Here is a 26,925-nt window from a genome sequence, read left to right on the forward strand (position 1 = left end):
CACAGCCCAGAAGTAAATCCTGAAAGCAGAGAGAGGAGCTATTTATTCATTTAAAGTAGACTTGATTCCTGCTATGGAGAGCATACAGTTCTGTAAGGTACTGAAGAAAAGGGTACCAAGTCTGCTTTTAGGGGGTTACAGGTGGACACCAAAAAGGGAGGTGGGGTGGCAGTGTCTCAATGCAGAAACATCTAAGTCCAAAAGAGGTGCCCTATGGTAAAATTATAGAATGGACTCAGGTTTTCGGTTTTTTAAATGAGTGGTGTGTAAGACGCATTTAGTTGAAAGTGACAGATAGAGCAAACTGACTCACCTGAAAAAATAAATAAATAAAGTGGGGGGGGGGAATTAATTGGCTCATAAAAGTAAAATGCCCAACCTAATGCCAGCTGTAGCCACAGCTGGATTCAGAGTATAAACCCTATCACCATATAGCTCCATGCCTGCATGTGTGAGCCTGCACACACAGCCTGTATCACTATGGGGCTTTGTTCTCAGCAAGCGCTCCCCTTATAGGGCTTAAGGGAACATAGCTATGGCACCTCTACAGTATATCCCAGCAGCTGAGCCACACTAGTGAAAAGAGAGCATCTCTGTCCGCATCTTTCCAAAAAAAGTCCCTAGTGGGGTTTCTTTGGGCTGACCCAAGTCAAGCACCCATCCTGAGATAAATGACTGTCTGAGAGAGAAATACACAGATTGCCCAGGCCTGGGCCATATGTCACCCATCACCCCACCCCCACCATTGTCTAGAATGAGGAAAGAAAGTCAGGGTGCAGCTGCCTGAGCCAGGGGGTTGGATATTTGGAAGGCAGAACACAGCAGACATCCATGCCAGAAGGGTCAGGTGTCCTTTGAGCTCAAATCTGTCCAAAATGTGTATTAACCTGATTATGCAGTTCTAACATGGAATCCTGGAGAGCCCTGGGGGCAGAAGCAGGGCCATAAATGATTCCACAGGGCTCCAGGCCAGACAGTCCTTCCCAGTAAACACAACTCCATGTTGTGTCAGCCCATCATTTCCCTGTTTTCCTTTGCACTTTGGAAAGATTCCCACCCCTGGCCCCTTAAGAGATCATTTGAAAACATATACTTTGGGGATGCATCATTATATAAGCTCTTTTTCCTCCAGTCATGCGTCCACCCGCCCAAACACATTTCTTTGGTCAGTGTGAATTTATTAAAGTTTAATAGGGCAGGATACAAGTCATGGACTTTAATTCTGAACATTTGCAATAGCAAAATACTATCATTTGTAGCACCAAATGACACTAGAATACTGGATATATTCCATGAAAAACTATGGAAGTGGCTAACTACTTTTCTCAACATGCTAGATATAGAATTTTATATATATAAAGTTTCCTACTGGTAAATACCCTTGTGCTTATTGTTGGTAATAACACCCTTGGCCCTGTATAGCAGAGGCTTGTAGCCCAGGAACTACATTTCCCAGAATCCTCCAGGAAGGGTCCAGGTTTGATTCAACCAATGAGAGGCCTCCTGGGAGACATGGGAGAGCAGAAGCAGAGCAGTCCTATTGACTCTAAAGCAATGAGCCACAGGTATTAGGGCTTCAGCTGAGGGCAGCAGGAGGCTTTGCCAGCAGCTTCCAGCATGTTCCAGCAAATCATCCATCTCAGTACTTCAGGCAGCTGAAATCATAGGTGGCACATCCCCTGGGATCCCCACACTTCCTGGTTTCCTAAAAATTAGAGTTGGCTTTCTCTGATATTTGTTCCCTCAGCCTTGAATTCTCTGTGTTCAAGCTCTTCCCGTTTGAAATACCTGGAGGGATTTCTGTGTCTTTCTTTACACTTTCAAAAGTTTAAGATGTGTCAGCAGTGTATCTGTCTAAGATAGTGCACATGATAATAACATATCATTTCAAATCTAAGGAGAGAGCCCGGGAAGACTTTGGGTCCTGTTTAATTAGGCTGAAAATTTCACTAACTCCACTTCAAACTTTTGCATGCAATATATTAGTCTTATATATCAACCCAACCTCCACAAAACATGTTTCTTTTCCAATGAAAAATGGATTGTTAAAAATACTACCAAGGAGTCTGCAATTTGCTTTGAATTGCACCAAAAATAAGATGTTTTAACAGATGGTCAGAGGGATGGGTAGATGGACAGATATGTGTGATAAGCATACAGATGTTCGTGGTAAAACTATTTCGATTTTGCTGTATGTTTGAACTTTTTCATAATAAAATGTTGGGGAGTGGTACACTATCAGCTCAAATCTAAAGAATAACATTGGTGGAAGTAATATTTCTAAGTGTTTTATAAAAGTCAATAGGATTTTACTTGTCTATAACCTAACTTTTCTAAAATCATTTCTCTTGCAATATTGTCAATTTTCTTTGTCCTTTGTCACAATCAAAATGAGTTAAGCACTGTTACTCATCACCCTTGGGGAAATCGTTCCTCCAAAAAATAACCCTACAGTATCATTAAAAACATGCATGTAAAATTCATAATTAATTATTCAATAAATATTTACAGGTCATCACAAATTATACTCTTTAAAGCCATGAGAAAATTAGGGTTTGACGATTAAATCGCATATTACTTTCCACCCTGTAATTACCAGGAACCAGTGGTGTCACTAGTAGTTTTAATTCTACCCACTAGAGTGCATCTTACAACTCACTTGTCAAAAAAAAAGTGTTGGGTATCCTACTTTAAAAGGCTGTTAATGAGGATTTATTTAAAGTGAGTTTCCAATATTTTCATAGGTAAAATATTCTCATCTGATCTTCTGCACATCAGCAAAACATTTGTTCCTCATTCAAGGAATAGTTTTTGGGTTTCTGCACTATAGAAAGCACTGTCCTAGGTGAACAGGTTACACAGTCCTCCTCTTGGGGCTTAAATTCTAGTGGGGAAGGAAATAAAAGCCAGATACATTAAAAAGTAATTTCAGATACTGATGAGTTTCATAAGAAGAGGCATAAACAAGCAATGAGAGGACAATGGGTAGGGGAGGAGAGGGAGGGTGGTGTTTTGGGTAAGGGTAGGAGGAGGTTCTATCTTAGGCAAGCTCACCAAGGAAGGCCACCTTAAGAAAAGGAGAAGCTGAGCTGAACCCTGAATAACAAGGAGGAACCAGATCTGGCAAGGAAGATTCCATTCAGAGAGAACCCCTCGTGCAAGGGCACTGCAGAGAGTACTGGGCTTGGCGAGTTCAAGGAACAAGCAGAAGGTCCACATGGGAACTCAGCAGGAAGGGGCTAGGAGAGGGGGGCAGGGCGAGAATCTTACAACAGACCTTGCCAGTGAATGGGCTGATTTCATTGTAAACGAAATGAGGAATAATGGAGGGCGATAAGCTCTCTGTAATAACAAAACGAACTTCCACAGTTAACACAGTTGCCTTTATGCATAAATTCTGAAGACTGCAACATAATGCCAAGGTTAGTGAAAATAGCACAGCTACTACAAAGGGATGCTGAAGATCTGTGGTGATGCTGCTAATCGCTGCTGCTGCTGCTGCTGCTAGACAATAATAATGAGAAGAAACAATTACTAGGCACTTCCTGTGTCTCCAGAATTGGTACACATGTTTTATAGGCCCCCACAAGTGAGGTTAAGCTACTGCTGTCATTTTGCAGTGACCTTCCCTAGATCACACAGCTGTCAAGAGGCAGTCAGGGTTTCAACCTGGATTGAGAGAGCTCTTCCTCACCACTGAATCAAGTGACCCATCATATATAAGTCCTTTTGATGGCTTGCTGAGGAACTTGAGAAAGACAGCATCTGTAAGCTGGTCATCACTAAGATGGCATTGCTCTCTGGTTCATTTTATCCTAGCCCAAATAGATATAACCTCCCCACCCCCACCCCCACCCCCACACACAGAGGGGTGGTGAGAGGAAGGGAGATGGAGAGAATATAGAAAGAAGAAAAACATAGTTGGAAGTTGTCTTCCAGGCAGGTTTATCATCTTTCCCTGTGGCAACAGCAACATACTCACAGCCTGCCTGATACATAAAAGAAAGAGAGTTCTCCCATGCAGTGGGCTATAGTTCATATTTTCCTTTCTGGCCCACAGTAAACAGGTTATGATGTTTTATTCCTGCACACCCATCACCCAAGCCTTAGAAGAAAAACATTGTTCCCAAATGTTTTCTTACTGCGGCGTCTTTGTGCACTGGTGATTGCTGTAATTTAACCTCCATAAAAAAAACAGAATCATCACTGCTTGACAATTTATAGCACAGTTTCAGAACTGTTTACTTCTTCACTAGTGCTCCATTGTGATTATGATTTACTGGCATTGTCTTGCCCTCGGGGTGCATTCCCAGAGCCCTGCCAACAGCCATCAGGTCAGACAAGGCTCTCACTTAAGGCACCTAAACCCTTTGGATGCAAGACTATACATCTTAATGACCTGGAAGGGCTTCATGGCTTGATGTACTCATGTGGGCAGTGAAATAAACTACAAAGCATTCCAGGTGATTCGGCTGTCCACAGTTGAGTTGTGCATCTTCCTGGTAAATCACTTGGAAGACACACATACAGAAGCCCAATGTTATATAATTATTTGCCTGGCTGGCTCATGGGGCAGAGGGAGGGGGTGGTGGTACAGGGAATGACATTGGGGCAATACTGCAAATGACAAACAAAAACGGGAAAAGATAAGACAATAAGGCTTGGGACTTCAGAGGCATGAAATCAAGTTACCAGGAGTAGCAAAAGGGCTGCAGCAACAAATCTTCCTTCATCCAAAATATCTAACCTAGTATTCCCCACAGGGCCTTCAACTACTGTGGGATGACTCTGGTTTCAGCTAACGTAGAGACAGCAGAAGTCAAGCAATGCAGGCACTAATTAGCCAGGTTGTTAAAGGTGCACCCATTTAAAAGGAATTCTTAAGCTAAAGGGGGGTGTGCAGCTACAGAAATGATGGACAGGGGCTCTGGAGTCAGATGGACTAGGTCTGCATCTGCTCTGCCATGCTTTCCCTCCATGACCCTGGATCCACTGTAGTTTACTCATCTGTGAAAAGGGTAAAAATACTACCTACTTCATAAGGCTGTTGAGAAAACAAAATGCAATACTGTGTAAAGCACAAGGTGGGGGCCAGATACAAAAAAAGTAAGAAACGTTCATTATATAGGTTATCATTCTACCTTTACACTATTGCTCAAACTTCATATGTTAGCATACCACCATACTATTCACCTTCTCAGTCTACCACCCTGTGGACAGATGTATGTCTATCTATAGCTCACTCTGTGTGTGTGTGTGTGTGTGTGTGTGTGTGTGTGTGTGTGTGTGTGTGTACCTACAACTTATACCGAAGGTTGAGTTACTCATACAGAAGGTTGAGTTACTCATACACCTAGCGTATTATCATCATGCAAAGCCCCCTCTTGATTCATACTTCCCCCTCCAGCCCTGACCCACATACTTATCCCCTGCCCCCATAGACACAACCTCTAATGAATACGATAGACATCCTGAACTGTGTGTATGTTTATGCAAAATACATGCTGTTTTACATGCTTTTAATTTATATAGATACTACTATGCTATAAGTCTTACTCTATTTCTTAAGCATTGTTTCACTCCAGCTCAGTATGGGTTGCTTTGTTTACATCCAGTACATCTCACCGGTCCTGTTCCCTAATGACACAGTCCTAGGGAGTCTACAACCACCCCAAAAACCATGCCCCAACCAGTCTCCTCATCTCACCTTTCCTGGCTGCATTTCTTTAAATCAACTCACATAGCTTAGATAAATTTGCTTTAAAGGGCAGTTATATCTGTTCTATGAAGGATTAAAATATACATATAACTATTAAAATTGTCTGGCAGCTATGTATGTGTGACCCCTGGGCTTCCCACCCACGTCACTTCATTAGAGGCTGGCCTAAGGCTGCCCACACTGGACACCAGCCTACACCCTACTGAAAGTCTGGGGCTGATGAGCTCAGGTTACCAACAGAGTTTTCTTCCCCAAATGTTCTCTCTAATCTGCATCTTTGCCTTTCCTCAGACAAGCCAGGGCTGCAAGAAGACCAAACGAAGCCTTGGAGCATCGCCCCCTGGCCCCTGGGAAAACACTGCAATGACAGGAAGATCCACATCACCTTGCTACCGCAAGGAGCTGACACCTCAGAGGGGTGGGTCAGACTCCCCAAAGTCAGACAGTCTGAACTGATCTGCTAAATGTAGGTGAAAATAAAGCTGGGCTCTTGGCATAGTTCTCTCCAGCCAACAAAGCGTACTCAGCCAGAGGAGAGGGACAGAGGACAAAGGAGCCAAGCCTCCCACTGAGATTCGGAGGAGCCCTCGCACAGCACCACTTCTGATTACTGAAAGGGCAGAAAACTTTTTTGAGGGGAGGGGTGGGTGAAAATAAATCAAAAGCAGAGAGAAAAGTGGGGAAGACGGCAGGCAGTGTTGCCCTCACCACAAAGGGAAAGTTAGACAGCCAATGAGTGATGCAGAGACAGAAATGCAAACCCTCCTACAGTTTCTGGCATCCTCAGCAGGACACCCCAACTCTTCAGTGAACACCTACTGGCTCCGCAAGCCTGGTGGTGAGGTGCTGGGGTGAGGCAGGGAGCAAGATGGACCCAGCCACTGACCCGGTAGGGGCTGGAGGTGGGGGAGGGGGTCAAAGGAGGCATTCAAATAACCACACAAATAGATCTCCTTTATCCAACTGCAGCAGGTCCCAAGTGGTCCCATCAACTCACAGACCTCCCAGTGCCCCCGTCTTGCTCTCTCCAACCCCATCCCCCATTCCACCCTCCTTTCAACTTCTTCAACTTGCCCTGTGCTCTGCTCCCTCTCCAGGTTCACATGTGCTGCTCCTCCTTCCCAGAGCCCCTTCCGTTTGCCATCTCCTATGTCCTGGGGTATTTTCCTCATCACTCCTCAGCTCCCTGGGTGGGCACCACCTGAGCAGCCTGGACTTCTCGCCTCTAAGCCTTCCCCACTCCTCCAACTTCTAACTCAGTATCTGTCTCCCCCAGTAGCCTTCAACTCCTTCTAGGGAGGCAGCAGCATTTCCTAATTAGGCTGTAAATCTAGTTCCCACAGGAGCCAACCCAAGGTCCCAGGCTGTCCACTTCATGGGATACAGCTCACAGTCCACAAAGGGCGTAGGATGGTAAAGCATCCAGGGCTGAGGACAGACAGGGCAGATGAGGTGAGTACTCATACCCACACGCAGGCCTTATAGGGATGGAGGTGGCTTAGGGGAAGAAGAGAAGACAAATAAATTGCACCCCTACTCTCAAACCTTTATTTTCTCCTCCTTGAAACCATAGGGATTCTCAAAGAAATGAGCATTTTGTCCCACTCCCAACAGGCTTTAGTTGAAAGCATTGTTCACCCTGCCCAATTCCCTCATGAAGTAACCTGATAAATGAGAGAACGCGAACTTAATTTAGAGAGACTGGGACACCACATCCAGATCCTCTTAAAGTGGCAAGAAGTGAATATCTGTACCCAGGTCCCACAGGCACGCCACATGAGAACACAGCCCCTGCATGGGGAGGGCATGGCTGGGGGGGCTAGCACCCCAGGGGCACAGGTGTCAGAGGACCCTCTCCAAAGGCTCGCTGAGACCAGGGGACGCCACCCACTTCATTCAGGCTCCCTTTCAAATTGCCTTCAGAAGGGAAGCCACTGTAGGGTGCGACACAAGGGTTAGGAGCTGGACTTGGAATCAGATAGGCCTGGACTGAAATCCCAGCTCTTCCACTTGGTAGCCGTGTAACCCTGGACAAATCAGTTAGCCTCTGGAAGTCACCTCTAAAAGTAGACTCAAATGGCTACCCCTGGAGCTCAGTGCAGGATGAGATGGCACTGCTCAGACTTGGTTGCACATTAGAACCCTCTGGGGAGTTTCTGAAAATTCTCCCTGACAAGGCTACACCCCAGACCAAGTCAATTAGAATCCCAGATGGAGGGGTTGGGCGTAAGTATTTTTTCAAGCTTCCAAGTGATTCCAGTGTGTAGCCAAGCTTGAGAACCAATAGGCAAATCCCTTTCTGCCTGGAATGTGGTCCCTTGACCAGCCACAGGAACACCAACTATGAGTTTATAGGAATTGCAAACTCTTAGATGACTGAAATGGCATATTCTTTTGTTGTTGTTGTTGTTGGACCATAGTTTATTCCAGCAAGTCAGATTGAAAAGAAAAAACAGCTAACGTGGAGGTGGTGGGTGTATGCTGTTGTTAGAATCTTGCACCACTAAAGTTTTCCATGGCACAAATTATACCCCTTTTGTTGTCATAATAGGTATATATAAATTTTTAAAATTTAGAAGTGTGAAATGGCATCTTCTTTATAACAACCTTCCTGGGCTATTCTGATGAACTTTGTGCTCTGAAAAGTACTGAGATCATTCACCTTAAGTGCTTAGCATAGCTCCTGGTCCCAGGCAGCCACTGTTTATGGGATCTTATTAAGAACCTAAGGACAGGGCTTCCCTGGTGGTGCAGTGGTTGAGAATCCGCCTGCAGATGAAGGGGACACAGGTTCATGCCCCGGTCCGGGAAGATCCCACATGCTGTGGAGCGGCTGAGCCCGTGAGCCATGGCCACTGAGCCTGTGCATCGGGAGCATATGCTCTGCAACGGGAGAGGCCACAACAGTGAGAGGCCTGCGTACTACAAAAAAAAAAAAAAGAACCTAAGGACAGGCAGTACAGCACAGAGGTTGAAAGAAGCCTGCCTGGGTTGAAATCTCAACTACCTACAACCTACAGTATAATAGTTTTCTTATAATAATAAGAAATTGGGCCTCAATTGCTTCACCTGACACATGGGTTAATAACTGGTAATAACTCGACCCATCTCAGAGGGGTTTGTGAGTATAAAATCAGACAACACGTAAAGTGCTTACTACGCGCTTGTCAGAGTCAGCCCAACAGCACTGTTGTGATTACAGCTATAGGGATCCAGCTCTCTAGGTAATAGTACTGGGTCAATTAAATGTCAGAGCTGAAGGGAACTCACCTTAAATTGCAAGGGTACTCTTCAACAAATGATGCTGCGACAACTGATATCCACATGGAAAACATGAAGTTGGACCACCACCTCACACCAAATCCAAAAGTTAACTCAGAATGGATCAAAGACCTAAATGTAAGAGCTAAAACTATAAAACTCTTAGAAAAGAACAAAGACAGACCTTGGATTAGGCAACGGTTTCTTAGATATGATACCAAAAATACAAGCAACAAAATAGGAAAAATAAATAAATTAGACTTTGTCAAAGTTAAAAACTTTTGCGCTACAAAGGACTATCATCATGAAACTTAAAAAGACAACCCATAAAAATAGGAAAAAAAATATGTTCAAATTGTATATCTTATAAGGGACTAGTATCTAGAATACAAATAACTCATAAAAAGACAAATGACACAATTTTTGAATGGGCAAAGGATTTGAATAGAAATTTCTCCAAGGAAGAAACACAAATAAGATATACAATAAGCACATGAAAGATGCTCAACATTATTAGTCATTAGGGAAATGCAAGTCAAAAACACAATGAGATACCACTTTACACTCACCAGGATGGCTATAACCAAATTGACAAATAACAAGTCTTGGCAAGGATATAGGGAAGTCTGAACTCTCACACACTTCTGGTAGCAATGTAAAATTATACGGCCACTTTAGAAAAAGTATGACAGTTCTTCAAAAGGTTAAACACAGAGTTACCATGTGACCCAGCAAACCCATTCCTATATATACCCAAAAGAAATGAAAACATATGTCCATATAAAAACGTGTACCCAAATGTTCATAGCAATACTAGTCATTATAGCTAAAAAGTCGAAGCAACTCAAATGACTATCAACTGACGAATGGATAAACAATAAGCGGATGTGGTATATCTGTATAGTGGGATAATATTTGACCATAACAAAGAATTAAGTGTTGATACTTGTTGCAATATGGGTAAACCTTGAAAACATCATGCTCAGTGAAAGAAACCAGTCACAAAAGACCACACACTGTATGATTCCATTTATATGAAATGTCCAGAATAGGTAAATCTATAGATACAGAAAGGAGGAATGGAAAGGAGGAACAAAGAGGACTGATAACGGGTACAGGGTTTTCTCTTTGAGTTGATGAAAATCTTGGGGTGATGGATGTACAGATTCTGTGGATATACCAAAAAACATTGAATTCTACACTTTAAGTGAGTTAACTGTATCATATGTGAGTTATATGTCAGTAAAGCTGTTAAAAAATTGCAAAGGTAAACTGGGCGCTGTGTTTTCAGGGTTGAGCCAATGATTAGATAACTGTTTTTGAAATGCTAACAACTCAGTTATTAAGACAAGTTATACACATGACAAACATCAGAGAGGAAATGTGAGAATCTAATTTAAAATCACTGACTATGCTAATGTGAAATTTCAAAATATGCAAATGTACCACACTGTGATAAAAAGGAAGGATACATAGGGCTAATTTCTTCCTGTTAATTCTGGTAAAATAACTCCTTTATTATCCCATTCCTGCCATGGTGAGCTCTTGATATTGTTGTTGATGAAGGCTTAATGCTCTTTTTTCTTGAACAAAGTTTGATGAATTATTTTTTTCTATCAGGTGCCTGCACAGAGAGATAAGTGCCCCATATTCAAATGTAACCACTCTGAACATTTTTCATACCCTTCTTCATGTGTGATATTGTCCCAGTCATCATTCTAATAGGAAAGTGTGTGCTGGGGGGAGGGGGATTTAGGAAGAGAGAGGATCACTCTGATTTCTGTTTCTTGATTCAATGATACCAGACCGGGAATTATTTACACGGCTCAGGTCTTCTTTGAGCTGGGAGAAAAGGCACAATGAAACAAATAGGACTTATGGGTAAGAGACCAAAAAACAAAGGTTAAAATTCTAAAATGTTAAAGGTGAAGAAAAATCTCAGAAACAGTCCCATCCGGTGGATCACAAACTTGAAAGAAAAAGAAATCCTTGCTCCTTATAATGCTTTCTTATCCTGTGTCCTGTGAACAATCCTTGCTTCCAGCCAAAGAGTTTTTAATCCAAAACAGGATGGTAACATTTAAATGACATAACAGATGTAGAGCATAGCATAGTGGCTTAGCAAAAGAGAAGCCCTCCATACTGTGACAATGACAATGACTACTGCTTAGTTTCTGCAGAGTAAATTGTAAATGCTGCGAATATCCTGCCTATGAGCTTTCAGACCTCATACACCAAAACACTCTGCTATGTTCACTAAAAGGCTGTGGCCCTAATCTAACTAATCCAAGGATTGCCAACTCAGTGCTTTGGGGGGACAGAGTGGCAACATATATGACAGGGAAGCAGCATGGAAATCAACCAACTGGGCAGTTCACTTGGACTGTCACTATGTGGGAATGGGAGCCTCGGGTGGCTACACCTCTCAATTTTTCAAGTTTTAAATCTGGACATTTTTACATCACTTCATATTTGCATATGTGATTTCTTTTTTTTCTCAAAGCCCACGAAGATCAAGTAAAACCTGTCTGTGACTTTCCCCATCACCACTGAAGCAATTCCTGTGAGTGTGAACCACTACTCACCCCACTCTATGTTCATTTTGCCAAGAGAAGAAGGCTAAATACACTTCCCTAGAGTCAATTCATCTCTACCATGTATGATTTCCCCACGTGGACCACAGATCATGGCCAAGAGACTGTAGTGACAGACTCCCAACACAGCAATGTAAGAGGTTCACTGAGCCATTTGGGGAAAGTTCTCAAGAAGATAGGATGAAGGGCTACAACAGCCCCATAACAGAGGCCACCATGTAGCCGGCCAAACAGCTTCCTACAGGCTTTGCCCCCTGCAAGTCTGCTTGTGCTCCTGCCTGGGGCTACTTCCATCGTCCCTCAGCAGCTGGCACCTGTCTGCTCACCTCTTGGTAAAATCACTGCCAGTACCTTTGCCTAGTCCAGAGACACCTGCTTGGGGGAAGGAGACGGCTGGTGTTGGCATGTTGATAAGCAACTTCGCACCGTGACCTAGATGGGGATCTACTTGTTGATGCCACCACGGACTTCTAGGGCCCCTGAAGAAGTCCCTCTCTGCAAAACCATCAAACACCTGATGAGATGGATGCTTGGGAATCACCAGGTGCACAGTGAGGGAGGCTTTCTAAGTATATTCCCAAGGATATGATTTTCCTCCCCAACTGACACATAAAAATATCAATTAAAAACCACACACACACACACACAAAATCCCCATTTGCCCTCGATTGTACAAAGCTCTATTTGTCTGTTCAAGCAGCCTGTACAGCTTGGGATAGGCAATCAAGGATATCCCAGCTGATTTTTAACAAAGACTCTGATTATTCGAAAGGGCTGTCAACCTTCCCCTGAATGCAGTATAAATGAAATGCCATTGAATTCCTAACTACCCTTTCATTTTCCCCTCATAACCTAATTTAGAAAACATACATAACCTCGCTGTGTTGCAGGACCAGCTGCTCCTTACCTCCATATGGGAAACTGAGCAAAGACCAAAAAAAAACAACGGATGCCGGCAACACATCCTCAGTTAAACATCCTAAATACACATTCAAAACATTTCTAAAAAGCTTTGATTCATTGCCAGTAATTTATACAATTATAGCTAGTGGGTTTTTATTATTATTATTATTATCATCATCATTATTATTATTGCTTTATTCTGTCATTTGGATATATTGATGGTGACACTTCAGTGATTCACCATAATTTCCCCCCACCCACAAACCTTTTAAGATTTCTTTCACCTTGCCTGGGTATAAATTAAGTGGCATTATTTTCTACGTGGTCTGTTTTGTTGGAACAACCATGTAATAATCTGGAAGATCAGAAGATTTTTGATGCGATTCTGCTGTGTTCAGCTCTCCCTGACCCATTCACTTTGCTTCAAAATGTCATGCATGTCATCTACCTGCACACGACACCTTGTTCTTCTAGCTGCAGTGAGCAAGTCAGTCAGAGCACCACAGGGCGAGCCCAGCATCTCCACATGGGCTCCCAGATGGGGTGTAATTGTTACTTGGCTAACAGTAGGGGCCAGCACTGTAATTTCACACAGGGTCTCTGTGGCCATGAGCCCCTCTTCTCCAGGCTGCTTGGTCCACTGGGTCTTGACCTAAGTGACAGGAAATCTTTCAAAACCAATTTTGTAAATGGAGAATAAAAGTAGGCAATGAAAACAGGAAATACGATTTTAAGTGACATTTCACTTTGGATGCAAAAGGAAATTGTTTTTCTTTTTCTTTGTTGTAAAGAAACATAATATAAACCATGAACAAGATAAACCAAATCCAAACTTCACATGTGAGGCAGAGGAGAATTGGATCATTTGGTGGGGAGCAGAGGGCAAGAAACACACAGGAAATGCCTGAGACCTTAACCAGCCCCATGTCCTGGTGCTTAGACACTCATCCCAAGCAGGAGCATGACAGCATCATTACCACTGTGGCCAGTTCATTCATTCACAGACACCCAAGTGCCCTGCCTGGGTCCTGAAGATATAAAAGGAAGCATGACCATCAAGGTCCCCGCCCTCATGACAGTGGAGTTCTAGGGTGGAGACTGACAATATGCAAGTCAAAACTGAGATAAACGAAGTACAGCTTTCAAAACATGTCTAAAGAAATAAACAGGATGCTGTGATAGCTAATGCTGGTAGGGGTGGGGCAGGGCTCTAGGTGGGTGCCCTGACCCAGGCAGACTACAGCTGTGACAACACCAAACCCAGATGAGGGGAAAGGGTTTGGCAACTGCTCTCAGCATCACTCCAAATTCTCCTACATGACATCACTCCCTAATTTACAAAAAGCCTCTTGAACTTGCTCATAACATCAGTTTGTTCCATTTCCTGGGGGTGGTGAGCTGCCCATGTTTACCATCTGCCACATGAAGAGAAACATGTGCCAGGCCTGGAGGCACACACCCTAGTTCTAGCATCAAGCCTGTACGTTATGACCAAAAGCTCCTTCAGCCAGGCACAGAGAACACCGGGGAAAGAAATGGTTTTTCTGCTAAGTCATGGCTTCACAACACTCATTTCCTCCTTGCCCTGTCCAGAAATCAAGTCTTCCTTCATCAGATCCAACCAAATAGGAAAGTGGGGAGGGAGGGAGAGGTGTGTAGCCAAGATGGCAGAGTAGGAAGACCCTGAGCTCACCTCCTCCAACGGGCACACCAAAATTACAACCACTTACAGAGCAACTACTTACAATGATCTGAAGACTAGCAGAAAAGACTTTCCACAACTCAAGATACAAAGAAGGAACCACAATGAGATGGGTAGGAGAGGTAGAGACACAGTATATAGTTCAGACTCACACCCCCAGATAGGTTATCCACAAACAGGAGGATAATTGTAACTGCAGAGGTTCTTCCAAAGGAGTGAGGTCTGAACCCCACGTTGGGATCCCCAGGCCAGGAGTCATGCACCAGGAAGATGACCCCTCAGAACTACTGGCTTTGAAGCCCAGTGGGACTTGTGTACAGAAGGGTCAGAGGGCTATAGGAAACAGAGACTCTGCTCCTAAGGGGCACAAGCAAAATCTCACATGCTCTGAGTCTCAGCACAGCAGCAGTAGTTTGAAAGAAGGCAGGGTCAGAACCACCTGGTTCAATATCTACAAATCAATCAATGTGATATACCATATTAGCAAATTGAAGAATAAAAATCATATGATCATCTCAGTAGATGCAGAAAAAGCATCTGGCAGAACTCAACATCCATTTATGATAAAAATAAAGTGGGTATAGAGGAAACATACCTCAGCATAATAAAGGCCATATATAACAAACATATAGGCAACATCATATTCAGTGGTGAAAAGCTGAAAGTATTTCCTCTGTACTCTGAAAATCATAAGACATTGATGGAAGAAACTGAAAACAACGTAAACAAATGGGAAGATATACCAAGCAAGTGCCTGGGCACACCTCTCTATGAGCTGATGAGGGACCAGCACCCAGGTCACCTTCTCTATGTTGTGACACTGCACCCATGCTCTGTGACATTGTGTAATTTGCCTCAAACCCTGGTGTAGGGCAGGTAGGGAGCCAGAAAGGACCCAACATGCCAAACAGTGAGTAATTACAAAAAATAAAGTAAAATGAGATGCTGCTTTTTGTTGTAAGATTGATCAAAACCAAAAGACTAATCATAGTGAAATGTTAGGGAAGAAAGTGGAGTAACAGTACCTCTCCAACCACACAGGTAGGAGCACAAGCCGGTGGGTGGTATCTGGAGAAGCTGGCAAGGTATACCAAAAGCCTTGATTTTAATTCTAGGAATACATCCTAATAAAAGCATCAAATAAATGGAAAAAAGTTTCTCTGCAAGAGAGTTTATCATATTATTGCTTATAATACTAAAACACTAAATGACATCAGTGTTCGCCAAGAGAGAACTCCTTGATTGAAACATCTAGAAAGCAGATTATTATACAGTCAAGAAAAGGAATAAAAATATATATTCATTAATGTGGAAAGATGTCCACAACACATAAAATTTTTTAAAATCTGGTTACAAGAAAGAATAAGCCAATGTTTTAGAAGTTTACATATATACATGTATATGCATAAACATATACACAAATAGAAAGAAAACATTTTTATCTGGCATAAAAATTAAGATATTTAAAAACAAAAGGTATGGAAAGATGTCAAGTGCCTTTCAATACCTCATGGGGCTATGGTATCTAATTTTTCCTTTATATTTTTCTGCACATTCTTTTTTCTTTTACAGTGAATCTGTATAGAATAATCATTAAAAACAAAGCAAAAAACATAAGAAAACCAACATGGGTAAGGTGAGCTACATAGAAAACCCAAAACAAAGTCTTCCATAGCTTTGCAAAAGGAGGTTTTAGGTCAAATATTTGGGATGGGACAAATAACCATGAAGTTGGGGAGGGTTTGGCACAGTGGTTCTACCCACAAAGAACTCTACAGGGCAAAAGCCCCAGAATAGGCAGGAAAGCTAGGATGCAGTTCACCAAGCCAACCCAACTCCCCATACAGGCTTGATGGAAAACAAAGGGCTTGGGGAGACTGGAGATGAAACAGATAAAAAATGCCTGGCCGTTCTCCTTCCATCACTTTACAGGAAGAGCATCTCCCTCAGGAGATGGGCTGGTTGCTTACTCTCAATGTGGGCAGGAAAGCAGCCTTCTGGGCCTCCCTGTGAGGCTCAGGTTGATACAATCTGAAGTACGTTAGAGGAAACCCCAACCCCATTTGGGGTGAAACCCACGAAGACCACATGGATCCATGTGGTTTTGCCCTCAACCATTAACCAAGGATGGTTTGCTGACCTCATCAAAACTGGTGAATCCAGACTGTCGCTATTTTTTGTTTCTTCTGGTTTGAGGTTTCTGCTCTAAATTTCCTTACACATATGTATGGAATTTTGCAAAGCAGTTTGCCAAAAACAAAAAAAAAAAGAATGAAGAAAGGAAGGGAGGGAAAGAGGGAGGAAGGAAGGAAGGGCAAATAGGTCACAAGATACAGCAACACAAAAAAATAATAGTCTTTTCCTTCTCCATTTGTGACTGAAAACATATTTTTTTTCTGAAACAAAATCACTCCTTTTTCAAGGAACAAGTTTTGAAATTCTGAGATAAGATCAGAAATGAACACAAGGCAGAAAAATCTTTTTAGATAAGTACAGCTACCTCCATTGGTTGATAACTAAAGTCCATCCTAGCAATGTTCAGTATATTCAACTCCCAAGACCTTAGTTTATTTTGGACTTAGTATTAAAAGAGTCCTTATGACCTAAGAGTCATTTTATACAGGGAGAATCAGTTCCATCTTAAGAATCTTTCCTTAATTTAGAAATTTGTAAACAAAATGGTTGATTTCATTTCCAACTTAATGGGTATGCTTTTGAAAGCAGCCTCACCAACAATTTTCACAATGCCTACTGATATAGATGAGTTTTTATACCACAAGTGTTTGCATAGTCCCTGTAGATATGAAACGCTTCTGCAGCACATATTTTTGGTCAGAGCATGCCTTCCTTGGGTGCATCCTGCTTTTCATGCCTCAGTGTATATATTTACATAAAAACATAAATGTGTTTTATAGTCATACATATGTAGACACGTACCAGTCAAAAAAACAGCTGGAGGAAGTCACTTTAATAGTAACCTCTGGCTTTTTGGAAGTTTGGCGTAAATCTCTTCTGCAGGGGAAAAAATATTCATTTTTCTGGGAAGGTAAATGTTTATTAAACGCAAAAACTGATATTCGTTACCTAGGAAAAATGTCTTGCTGCATGTGGAATTTCTCGATAAAAAGCCTTCAAGTCCCAGGTTTCTCCAGATAAGCCCCTATCGGTGAACTGATGCGTGAATACACTGAAATTGAATTACTGTACAACAGCAATTACTTTCCACAGTACAGCTATAATGGGAATCAGTTCCGCAATGAACAGCAGGTAGCTATAGGAAGGGGAAAAAACCTTAATATATAATCTAGTCTCTTTTAGCTTTTCCTAAGAAGCACAGATGTTTATTTTTAAGCAAAACACTCTTTTTCAAGGGCTCAATTTATCATTTTATCAATATAAATCAGAAAATAAGTGAAACAGGATTAAGTTTGTTTGCAGGTATGAGCTTCAGAGTGCTTTTAAAATTTATGAAATATCTTATCCAAAGTTTGGAAACAATAGACTAGACTCTTCACTTAGTGAGTTTAGCTGCAACTTGCTTGCTATGTCCTTTCAGAGTCCCCAATGAAGTTTCTTTGTTTAGCCACTTCTAATTAATTGTTTGGGGGAGAAAATAAATTTGAACAGCAAATAAAATACTTAATGTTTTGCCTAATATGCTACGAAAATAGATACCATCCTAGAATCCTTTCTGTCTCTTTGAAAAGTGTTTACGTTTGTGGAGGCCTGCACTCAGTACAGCCCAGCAGAGAAAGCTGTATGGATCAGTGCCTGGCCCGAACCCAGGAACACCAGGGAAGCCAGAAGGATGTTACAATTCTGGCGCAGATTAGTGTGATAACACCAAAGGTGCTCCACACAATCAAAGGCAAAAAACCATACTGGGGGATTCACCCTTAGAAAACCATTCTGGAGAGCACTAGTATAAATTCATAAATTCTCTAAGAAGTCATTTTGTTTGTCATTTCCTTGGTTTATCTACTTTTTTCAGGGTGTGCTGCTAATCTGGGTTATATGGACCATACGGAAATCAGAGGATCATGACTTCCCACTGGCTGTGTTGGAATCTGTCCTAAAAGTTTACCTCTATAATCAGAGATGCCCACAGTTATCCAGATCTATTTCCTACAGATTCTCCTCCAACTGCACGGTTAGCTGTGCCTGCTTGGAATTCCCCGGAGCCTCAGATTATCCTTCCATCTGCATGATGGTTTGTGCTACTTCAACTGAAGGCTCAGATTTTAAAGACAAAGGAAAGGCAGTGGCAGCCTGTCCCTGTCACCACTGCCATGGAATGCACATCCTTTGCCTTCTCCCTTCCCATCATCAGGGAAAAGAGTTTGTCACCATCAGCAGAAAAAAGGGAAGCTGTGTCAAATTTGCCTCCTATCAATATTTCAGATGAGCTCTGACTTGTAACACAGCCGAGCACTTCCAGGTGTCACTTAGACACGGCCCAACGGGAGTGCACAGCTGGCAGAGAACATATCACTTCCTCCATGTCCAACATATGAAATATCTCCCTTGAAATGTTAATGAACTGAAAACAAATTGATTCCATTTCCTGTCCATTCATAGGGACTTAATACTTGATAAATTGCTCAGCAACATTAATTGAGGGCTTGGTAGCATGAATATGTTTGAACAAAGAAGTTGGGAGATGATGCTTTGGTTGCAATATTTATACACAAAAGCAAAGAGCAGCATTGCTGCATCACACCTGATGTGGTTTAATGTTAAAACAACCTACATCAAGTCTCCGAGGGGAATTGAAAAAAATTATTTAAGCCAGTGGCATTAAAAAGTGCTAGAAAATATTAGTTAAGAAATGCTACCATAATGATGGCACCATTATGTTAATGGCAATTATTGAAGCTAAGGTTATTTGTAATTTGCTAGCCTGAAAAATAAAAGTTACATATAGTCCATTATCCATCAGATGACAGAGGTTATGTAATGGGCAGGCGACTATGGCTTTCACATTTACTTCAGACATCTGATGGGGAGAAAAATAGGATTTTCTGTGATAGGATAATTGCATAGTGGAGAGTAATTTAAATAGGGGATGAGTATGATAAAAATCACTCTGATTCAACTAATCACTGGGAAAAGTGATGGGGGGAAATGATGAAATCAAGCCCGAAGAGGCAGAGAAAAAGATCAACACTGTTTAACAGCCAAGAGGTGACAGGCATGTTAAAGGACTGCGTTACCCTAATACTCTTTTGTTATTCCCCTAGCACTAACTGAACCTCCCTCTACCAGACTAAAGGTGTTACTGCAGTTTTCTATATTGCTACTGCCAGTCTCATAAATATTTTATATACATCAATGGAAATTTTAATAATCAGCATTTTTTGTGAGCTAGTTTTTTCCCTCTGTGTTCTTGAGTCCTCCCAGCCATCCACCATCAATGAGCACTTGGTGCTAAGTCAGTTATTGGCAGGAAGGCACTAGGGGAGGCACCAGGGCCTCTGACCTGACTCAGATTGCTGGGGACGGGGATGAGGATGGGGGCTCGGAAAGGGGAGGTTGCTAGGTATAGTGCATGACAGGGATGGAGTAAATTCTAAGATCCGGTGTTTTCCTGGGACATTTGAGAAGGGGGTCGCTGCTCATTGTGTTGCATAGACTGGAAAGGCAAGGCCTGGTGCACAGTGGAGCATTCTACTGCAACGTGGCAAGCGATGATTCCACCGCAAACGCACCAGCAAATTGGAATTTGAGGTCTTTGCATTTCAAAATATCACAAGTCCCATGGGCAATAACAACCTTTCCCATTGGAGAAGTGAGGTGTAATTGTAGTATTAAAAACAGTCACACCCACTGCCACCCTGGCCTTAATTTAAGCCAACATCCAGGAGGCCTGTCAGTGGCCACCTCGTCTCACTCCAAATGCCACATGGTCTGTGACTGTTGTCGATGGAGACGCACAGTCCACACAGGGACCAGGCCGATCTCAATGACGAAACTGTCTCCAGACAAAACCCCAACTTGATATACAAGCCCTCTTTCCTTTTTAAAGATTGGGAGCAGGGGAGAACCACATATTGCTGGACCAGCTATCCTAAATTTTATGGCATCAAGTGTGCTTACAAAGGGCCTTGTACTCTTTTAAAATACATAAAATATATAATTCTGAGAATCTTGGATAGCTTTACTCTGGGAACATTTCAATTCAAATAGAGCAAAAAAATTTTTTCCATCTCCAAGGAACCATATCAGTCTTTTTTATTTTCACCTCTCTAATTTAAAGCAAAAAAGGTTTCAAAATTAGGTTCCCTCCTGTCATCATCCAGGGACTTCCTGAGGCTTCAAGACTCTCTCACTATTACATATTCACAAACTGATAGGTCCTGTAACCAGCATTAAGAGCAAATATTTACTGAACCTTTACTGTTTGCCAGGCCTGTGCTAAACACTTGACACAGATACACACAGAGCCACTACAATCCTACAGCCTGGGTGCCAACGGAACTCCACTGAGCCTGCCCAAGTAACCAGGGCCAAGCCTGTTTGCTCATCTCTAAACCAATGATAGTAACGTGTCTCATTCCCAGGGCTGATGCAAGAATGAAACGAGATGGCATGTGCAAAGTACTTGGCACAGGACCTGGTGCCTAGTGAACTCAATAAACATAGCTAAGGATTAGTGAGTCATCGAGTCCTAATGTCTCCAGGGAGCTGAGTGAGGACAAGAGGTCCAATGGGCTTATTCAGCTTCTCTCACCAGCCTCACACCTTGGGGCAGAACTGAGATTCAGAACAGTTCTCTCTATTCCAGAGCCCATGTCTCACCCACCACATGGACCCCTGCCTCTGAGTGCCCAGGTCCAGGGTCTGCTGCTGATTAGAGCTCTGCATGACGGTAGCATGATTCACAAGCCCCCATGAATTCCAGACACCAGGCCTTCCTTGTCTGTCAATTGCAGAGACAGAACCTAAGGATATTTATGTCCCTTTCTACTCCAAAATTCTGTGATTCACAAAGAAATCCAATTTGGGATAATAATAGCATTTCCTTTTCTCAATTGACGATGTTGTTACTAGTATTTAAAACAAAACAGGGCTTCCCTGGTGGCGCAGTGGTTGAGAATCCGCCTGCCAATGCAGGGGACACGGGTTCGTGCCCTGGTCCGGAAAGATCCCACATGCCGCGGAGCGGCTGGGCCCGTGAGCCATGGCCGCTGAGCCTGTGCATCTGGAGCCTGTGCTCCGCAATGGGAGAGGCCACAACAGTGAGAGGCCCAAGTACCGAAAAAAAAAATAAAACAAAACAAAACATTTGTATTCATTTTTTGAGGATTCAGGAAAATGTGCATTCACACACCACTCCTGCTGTGGATTGGTATGACCTTATTTGGACAGAAATATTTTCATATGCATAAAGAGCCTTAAAGATGGGTTCAGAGCCTCGGAACTGTCTCTGTGTTTGGGAATTCATCTTAAGGAAATCACCATACACTGAAAGATGTGATGCTGAGGCATGGAAGTGATGAAGGAAGTGGACTCTGGGGTCCCTGTGCCTGGGGTCCATCCCCCACTCCTCAGGTAACCTCAGGGAAGTGACTTAACTTCTGCTCTGAGTCTCCTCTTTTGTAAAATGAGGATAATAATAGTAACTTCCATCACAGGGCTGTTATCAGGATAAGGCCTATATATACTTTATGTATATGAAGTCCTTAGAGAAGCACCCAACACGTAGTGGGTGCTGTCTACTGATCTGCTGTTAACTTACAAGAAGATTTACTTCAGCATTATTTATATCAAAGCTTACAAACAACTTAAATATCCAGATACAGAGGAACATCAAATCAATTATGACACACGTGCCCATAGATTGGAACGTTATGTAGCCATTTAAGAAAATCTCGAAACAAAGTGACACAAGAAAATGTTCACACTATAATGGGATAAAGAAGTGAAAAAAAGTTGGATACAACAAAAGCAAACAGGCAATACTACTGCTAATTTGATAAAAGAAAAACACATACAAGGACATGCACAGAAGTGTAAAGAAAAAAGACTAGAAGGAAGAAAGAAAACAAGCGTTGGTTTCCTGCTGGGTGGTGGGACTTTTAGGTGATTTTTTTCTCCGTTTGATACTTTTCAGTATATTCTAAAAGTTCCAACAAAGGGGATGTTCATTTTATAAATAGAAAATGGTAACTGTGTGAGGTTTTTCTTAAATTTTTATCTCAGGGTTCTCTGACTGTTAGATTCAAATGCCTACCATGCTGCCCTGTCTGTGAAGAATACCACTTGCTTCAAGGGAGTGATATAGAGACACACCAGAGGCCACCATGCAGCTCACAGGAATGGCTGTCAGGGCAGTATTTCTGTGGCAGATAAAAGCACTTTTTTTCTTTTAAGGCACTTCAGAGTTTCCACCAAGAAGTCTCATCTTATTTAATAATCACAGAAACAGCAGAAGTTACTATTCACTGAGCACTGCTCATGTGCCAGGTTCTGTGCTAAATGGCTCAAAACCACAACTGTGTTTGATCTTCACACTCCCTGTGAGAGTTTTCCCCATTTTAAAGATGAGGAAATCGAGGCTCATGAAGGCTGTTTTACAGAAGGTTGAAATTTAGTAAATGACAAAGGCAGATATTGAACCCAAGTTCAAGCTCATGCTCTTACCTAAACTACAGCCCCTCCTTCCCTAAATCAAAACAGTACAAAAATGTTTTAGAAACAAGAAAATGTGTGGGATTATAAGGTCTAAAGCAGAAATATCTTGTGGAAATTTGGTTTGGCCAATTAAGGATGAGAAAAACTAAAATAGGAAATGGACTTTTATAATAAAGTCATTCCGGAAATAATAAAACTGAAAGGTAAGTAAACTATACTTTAGAAATAAAGAAATCTTCAGATTGCAATTCTTTCCCATAATCCTGTGCCAATATGGTATTAACATAGGATACTGCAACATTCACATGTCCTAAATCAAGAATTCAGATGTCCTGTTTTGTCAGCAACAAGGAATAAAGTTGGAGGCCGTCTTGGAAATCCAAAACGATGCACATGTGCACTGCAGTTCCGTTCTTCCTGCTATTATAAAATTTCAGGAGTAAAGGTCTATATGGGTAAAGAATCTAAACAAGAGTTGTGGAGATATGTATATGTATAACTGATTCACTTTGCTGTACACCTGAAACTAAAACAACATTATAGCGGGCTTCCCTGTTGGCACAGTGGTTGGGAGTCCGCCTGCCGATGCAGGGGGCGCAGGTTCGTGCCCCAGTCCGGGAGGGTCCCACATGCCGCGGAGCGGCTGGGCCCGTGAGCTGTGGCCGCTGGGCCTGCGCGTCCGGAGCCTGTGCTCCCCAACGGCAGAGGCCGCAGCAGTGAGAGGCCCGCGTACCGAAAAATAAAATAAATAAAATAAAATAAAAATTTTAAAACAACATTATAAATCAACTATACTCCAATAAAAATTTTTTTAAAATTTTTCAGGGAGCTCTTGCCAGTCAAGATAAACAGTATAATTACAGTAATATTCCAACAGAGGTAAAAAGAACTTCCAACTTCATCTAGGCTCATTTACCCCATAGAAATTTTCAATTCCATATTTTGGCAAACATTGCTTAAATTTTTTTACAATTGCTTAGTTCAACCACAACGTACCCTTGAATGTACTTTGGCAATTAATGAATGCATTACACAGCCAGAGGCCATCCTCTGTGGATGTGCAATTAGGGACACCTCCACTGAAGGTATACAATCATAAGACGAAAACTGGCACCTAAACCCTATGTGGAGAAAGGGTAATCATGCTCCTAGTAACTGCTTATCCTAGTTAACCAGACTTAAGAAAGTGTGTACATCATGGCTGAGTCAACTTTGATCTCTGAGAGTTGGGTTCATCAATGCCAGTTGCGTGCAGCTGCCTTTGTGTCTTCAGGCAGTACAGAGAAGAAAACAGAGGCACTTACCCGCACTGCTTCAGACTTCTTGTGAAACATCTCTTCCATGTTCTTTGCCAGCTTTTTCACCAGTTGGAGACCATCGATTTCTTCTATGGCAACGTCTTTCTCATACTCTTTGTATTTCTGGAAGGAGGGAGGACAACATTAACATGGCACATGATACCATAAGACATCATGCTTACAATGTCAGAGCACATTTACCTAAAAGGAGTAAGTAAAAATAAAGTTATAATATGGCTGTCTCTGTTGGATTTGGGGAGATTGGACTGTATTTCAAAATTATTAAAACAACTAGAGAGAAATGTGAAAACTGGCCCTGGTTCTCTTGAAGCTTATCTAGCACCCAGGAAAAAAATAAACCCTAAAGCAATCAAGGCACAGCATCTTATAGACATTTTATAATGTTAAAGTCCTTGCTGTCAATTTTAGTAATTCAATTCATTTCAATTACTGAGGACTTCTTATATATCCTCAAGGAACTCGCAAAATGAAGCATGTACACTAAGTACAAACAACATTAAAACAGCAACATTTCTCATATAAAAATAACCACTATATAAGATTTCATAATTTGTTAGTCTGTTCATAAGTGACTAATCTGACCCACAGTATACTCAAATTCTCAAAGACAACTTTTCATTTAAAACCTATCACATGCCCTGGTAATTTATCTGTCTAAATTGGCAGTCCTCAAACTGGCCCAAGAACCTCTGCAAGGTCACTGAGACCCTTTCAAGGGTCCATGAAGTCCTCCTTTTTTCCAACAGCTTATATATATGAAGGCATGTCTTCTTACTTGATTTTAACAAATCACAACAGATTGACCACAAAAAAAGATATGAGAATCCACCTGTCTTCTCTTAAATCAAACCTTGAAAAGAGTTGCAAAAAAGAAAAAAAAGCCACTCCTCTAATTTGTTTTTTAAAATATAGTTATTTTTAATAAAATATTTTATGCACAATATGTTAACATGCAATGAGTTTTTTATGTTTTGAATTTGTTAATTTTTAAATTAATGAATTCTTGGTTTTAATTTCAAATGTGGCAAATATTTATACATACAACTCGCATAAGCTCTTGGGAGTCCTCAATATTGTGTAAGTGTATGAAGGAGTCCTAAAGCCAAAACGTTTGATATAACTAAACATTTAATTTTGTTCCCACTGGAAAGAAATATTGCTTATTAACTAAAAAAATGTTCCAAATGAAGCTCAAAATACTTTTAATGTCAAGAGGAATCCTTACATTTGTGTTACTAAGAAAAGTCTGGAGAACTAAAAATATTGGGGGCCTTATATTTACCCTCATTTGGAGGGAAAACCTGAATCGGTTACTAACCCCTTACCCCAAGCTCCTACTTCAGAAAAACAAAAGGCTCCACATGTTATCTGGGCTCTAGAGACCTTGAGAGCAATTTCTGAAATGGAAAATATAACAACTTTTTAAGGGCAGTTGTTTTTAATATAACAACTTTTTAAATTTTTAACATATAAATTTATATTTTCTCCCCATTTCCTCTACTTCTCCTTCAAATATATAAACCAGGAGGAGGCTCAGTCTTTCCTTGCCCCAAGGAAGGGACTGTGTGAGTCTGTGTGTGCACGCACGCGCATGTGTGTGTGACATAAAACGCTTCCCTTCTTCCAAGTCCTTTGAGGCAATAACACTGGGTGTCCTAAAAGGACAAGATTAGAGTTTAAGGACAGAGGGAGTAACTCTAAGGAAACAAATGTAGAGAGAGGATTCTTTCAATCCCTAAGACTAAAATGAAATCCCTAGAGACTGGCGGCATCTGGCCACAGAGAGCTCCCAGTACCCATCGGGCACTGGCAGAGCAGGAGGTCAGAAAAGCAGGAAGAGACCCTTGGACTGGGCATTGGGGCCTCAAACCTGGATGTCAGGTGCAGGGCTTGGAGTTTCTCAGAATTAAAATGATCCTAAAGAAATTTTTTAAAGTGCTATCCTGGAGCACCTGAGTCTGGATCAAGACAGACATCTGCAACATGGTTTAAAAGATGCTCGGAGAGGCTCTGCATGGTCCTATAATGGACCATGAGTTGTAAGTGACATGCTTCTCCCTGCTCCCTGAAAATGTCCATAAAAATCTTATGTGTTTATGTTGAGAGTCTTTCTCTTCCTTCTTCTAGCCTTCCCCTCCTCTTTGACAAGGCTGTCCTGGTTCCCCAAGGTGAGGAGGCTGCACCCTCCCTCCAAGCTCCCAGAGCATTCTCTGCTCGTATCTCCTGGCATCACAGCTTGCATGGTCCAGGAGCTGAGGTCCTCATGGTCACCCCCTAGCCCACAGCATACACTCACAGAACTTCTCTGGATGAAGCTTGTTACAGAACAACTGCAATGCTACAATACAAGGAAGACACAAGTAAGGATGCAGCTGTACTGTCTGATGGTCCTGTAAGCGTGACCTCCTCACTCCTTGGGAGGTTGATGGACTTGGCCCAGGATGTGGGACTCCAGCCAGCCCAAGCCTGGCTCAGGCTAACAGTGTCCTCTGGTGTATGAATAAAACTTCAATAACAGTCACTGGAAACTTTCCCTAAGTTCAAATGCAAGCCAATGATCTCTTTGGAGCCAAAAATTCTGGGGGTTCTCTGCTGCCTGCCAGATGTGCTCCAAAAGCCAAGAGCCAAGGCCAGCTTATACGCAAGGTTGACTCACTACCAAAAATACAAAGTTCAAGAAGTGAGTAAAACAAAACAAAGCTAATGTTAGTCTAATATTTACAGTCAGTGAAATAAATCTCTGTCTTAAGTAATTCTGAAATTAAAGGTGATCTAGAGGCTTAAGATAAAGAA

At 42.0% G+C, this 26,925-nt stretch overlaps 1 protein-coding gene across 4 annotated transcripts in view; it reads right to left on the bottom strand.

The window, feature by feature from the left end:
* The window catches only part of CACNA2D3 (calcium voltage-gated channel auxiliary subunit alpha2delta 3), an 808,785-nt gene that overhangs the window by 628,318 nt on the left and 153,542 nt on the right, over positions 1 to 26,925 (bottom strand). For all 4 annotated transcript variants that reach the window (XM_067043906.1, XM_067043907.1, XM_067043905.1 and 1 more), the window contains exon 3: positions 24,118 to 24,234. In XM_067043906.1, coding sequence (XP_066900007.1) covers positions 24,118 to 24,234 — 117 coding nt within the window. The remainder of the gene's footprint in view (positions 1 to 24,117; positions 24,235 to 26,925) is intronic.

The sequence above is a fragment of the Kogia breviceps genome, chromosome 10 (genome assembly GCF_026419965.1).
Source record: "Kogia breviceps isolate mKogBre1 chromosome 10, mKogBre1 haplotype 1, whole genome shotgun sequence".
NCBI lineage: Eukaryota > Metazoa > Chordata > Mammalia > Artiodactyla > Physeteridae > Kogia > Kogia breviceps.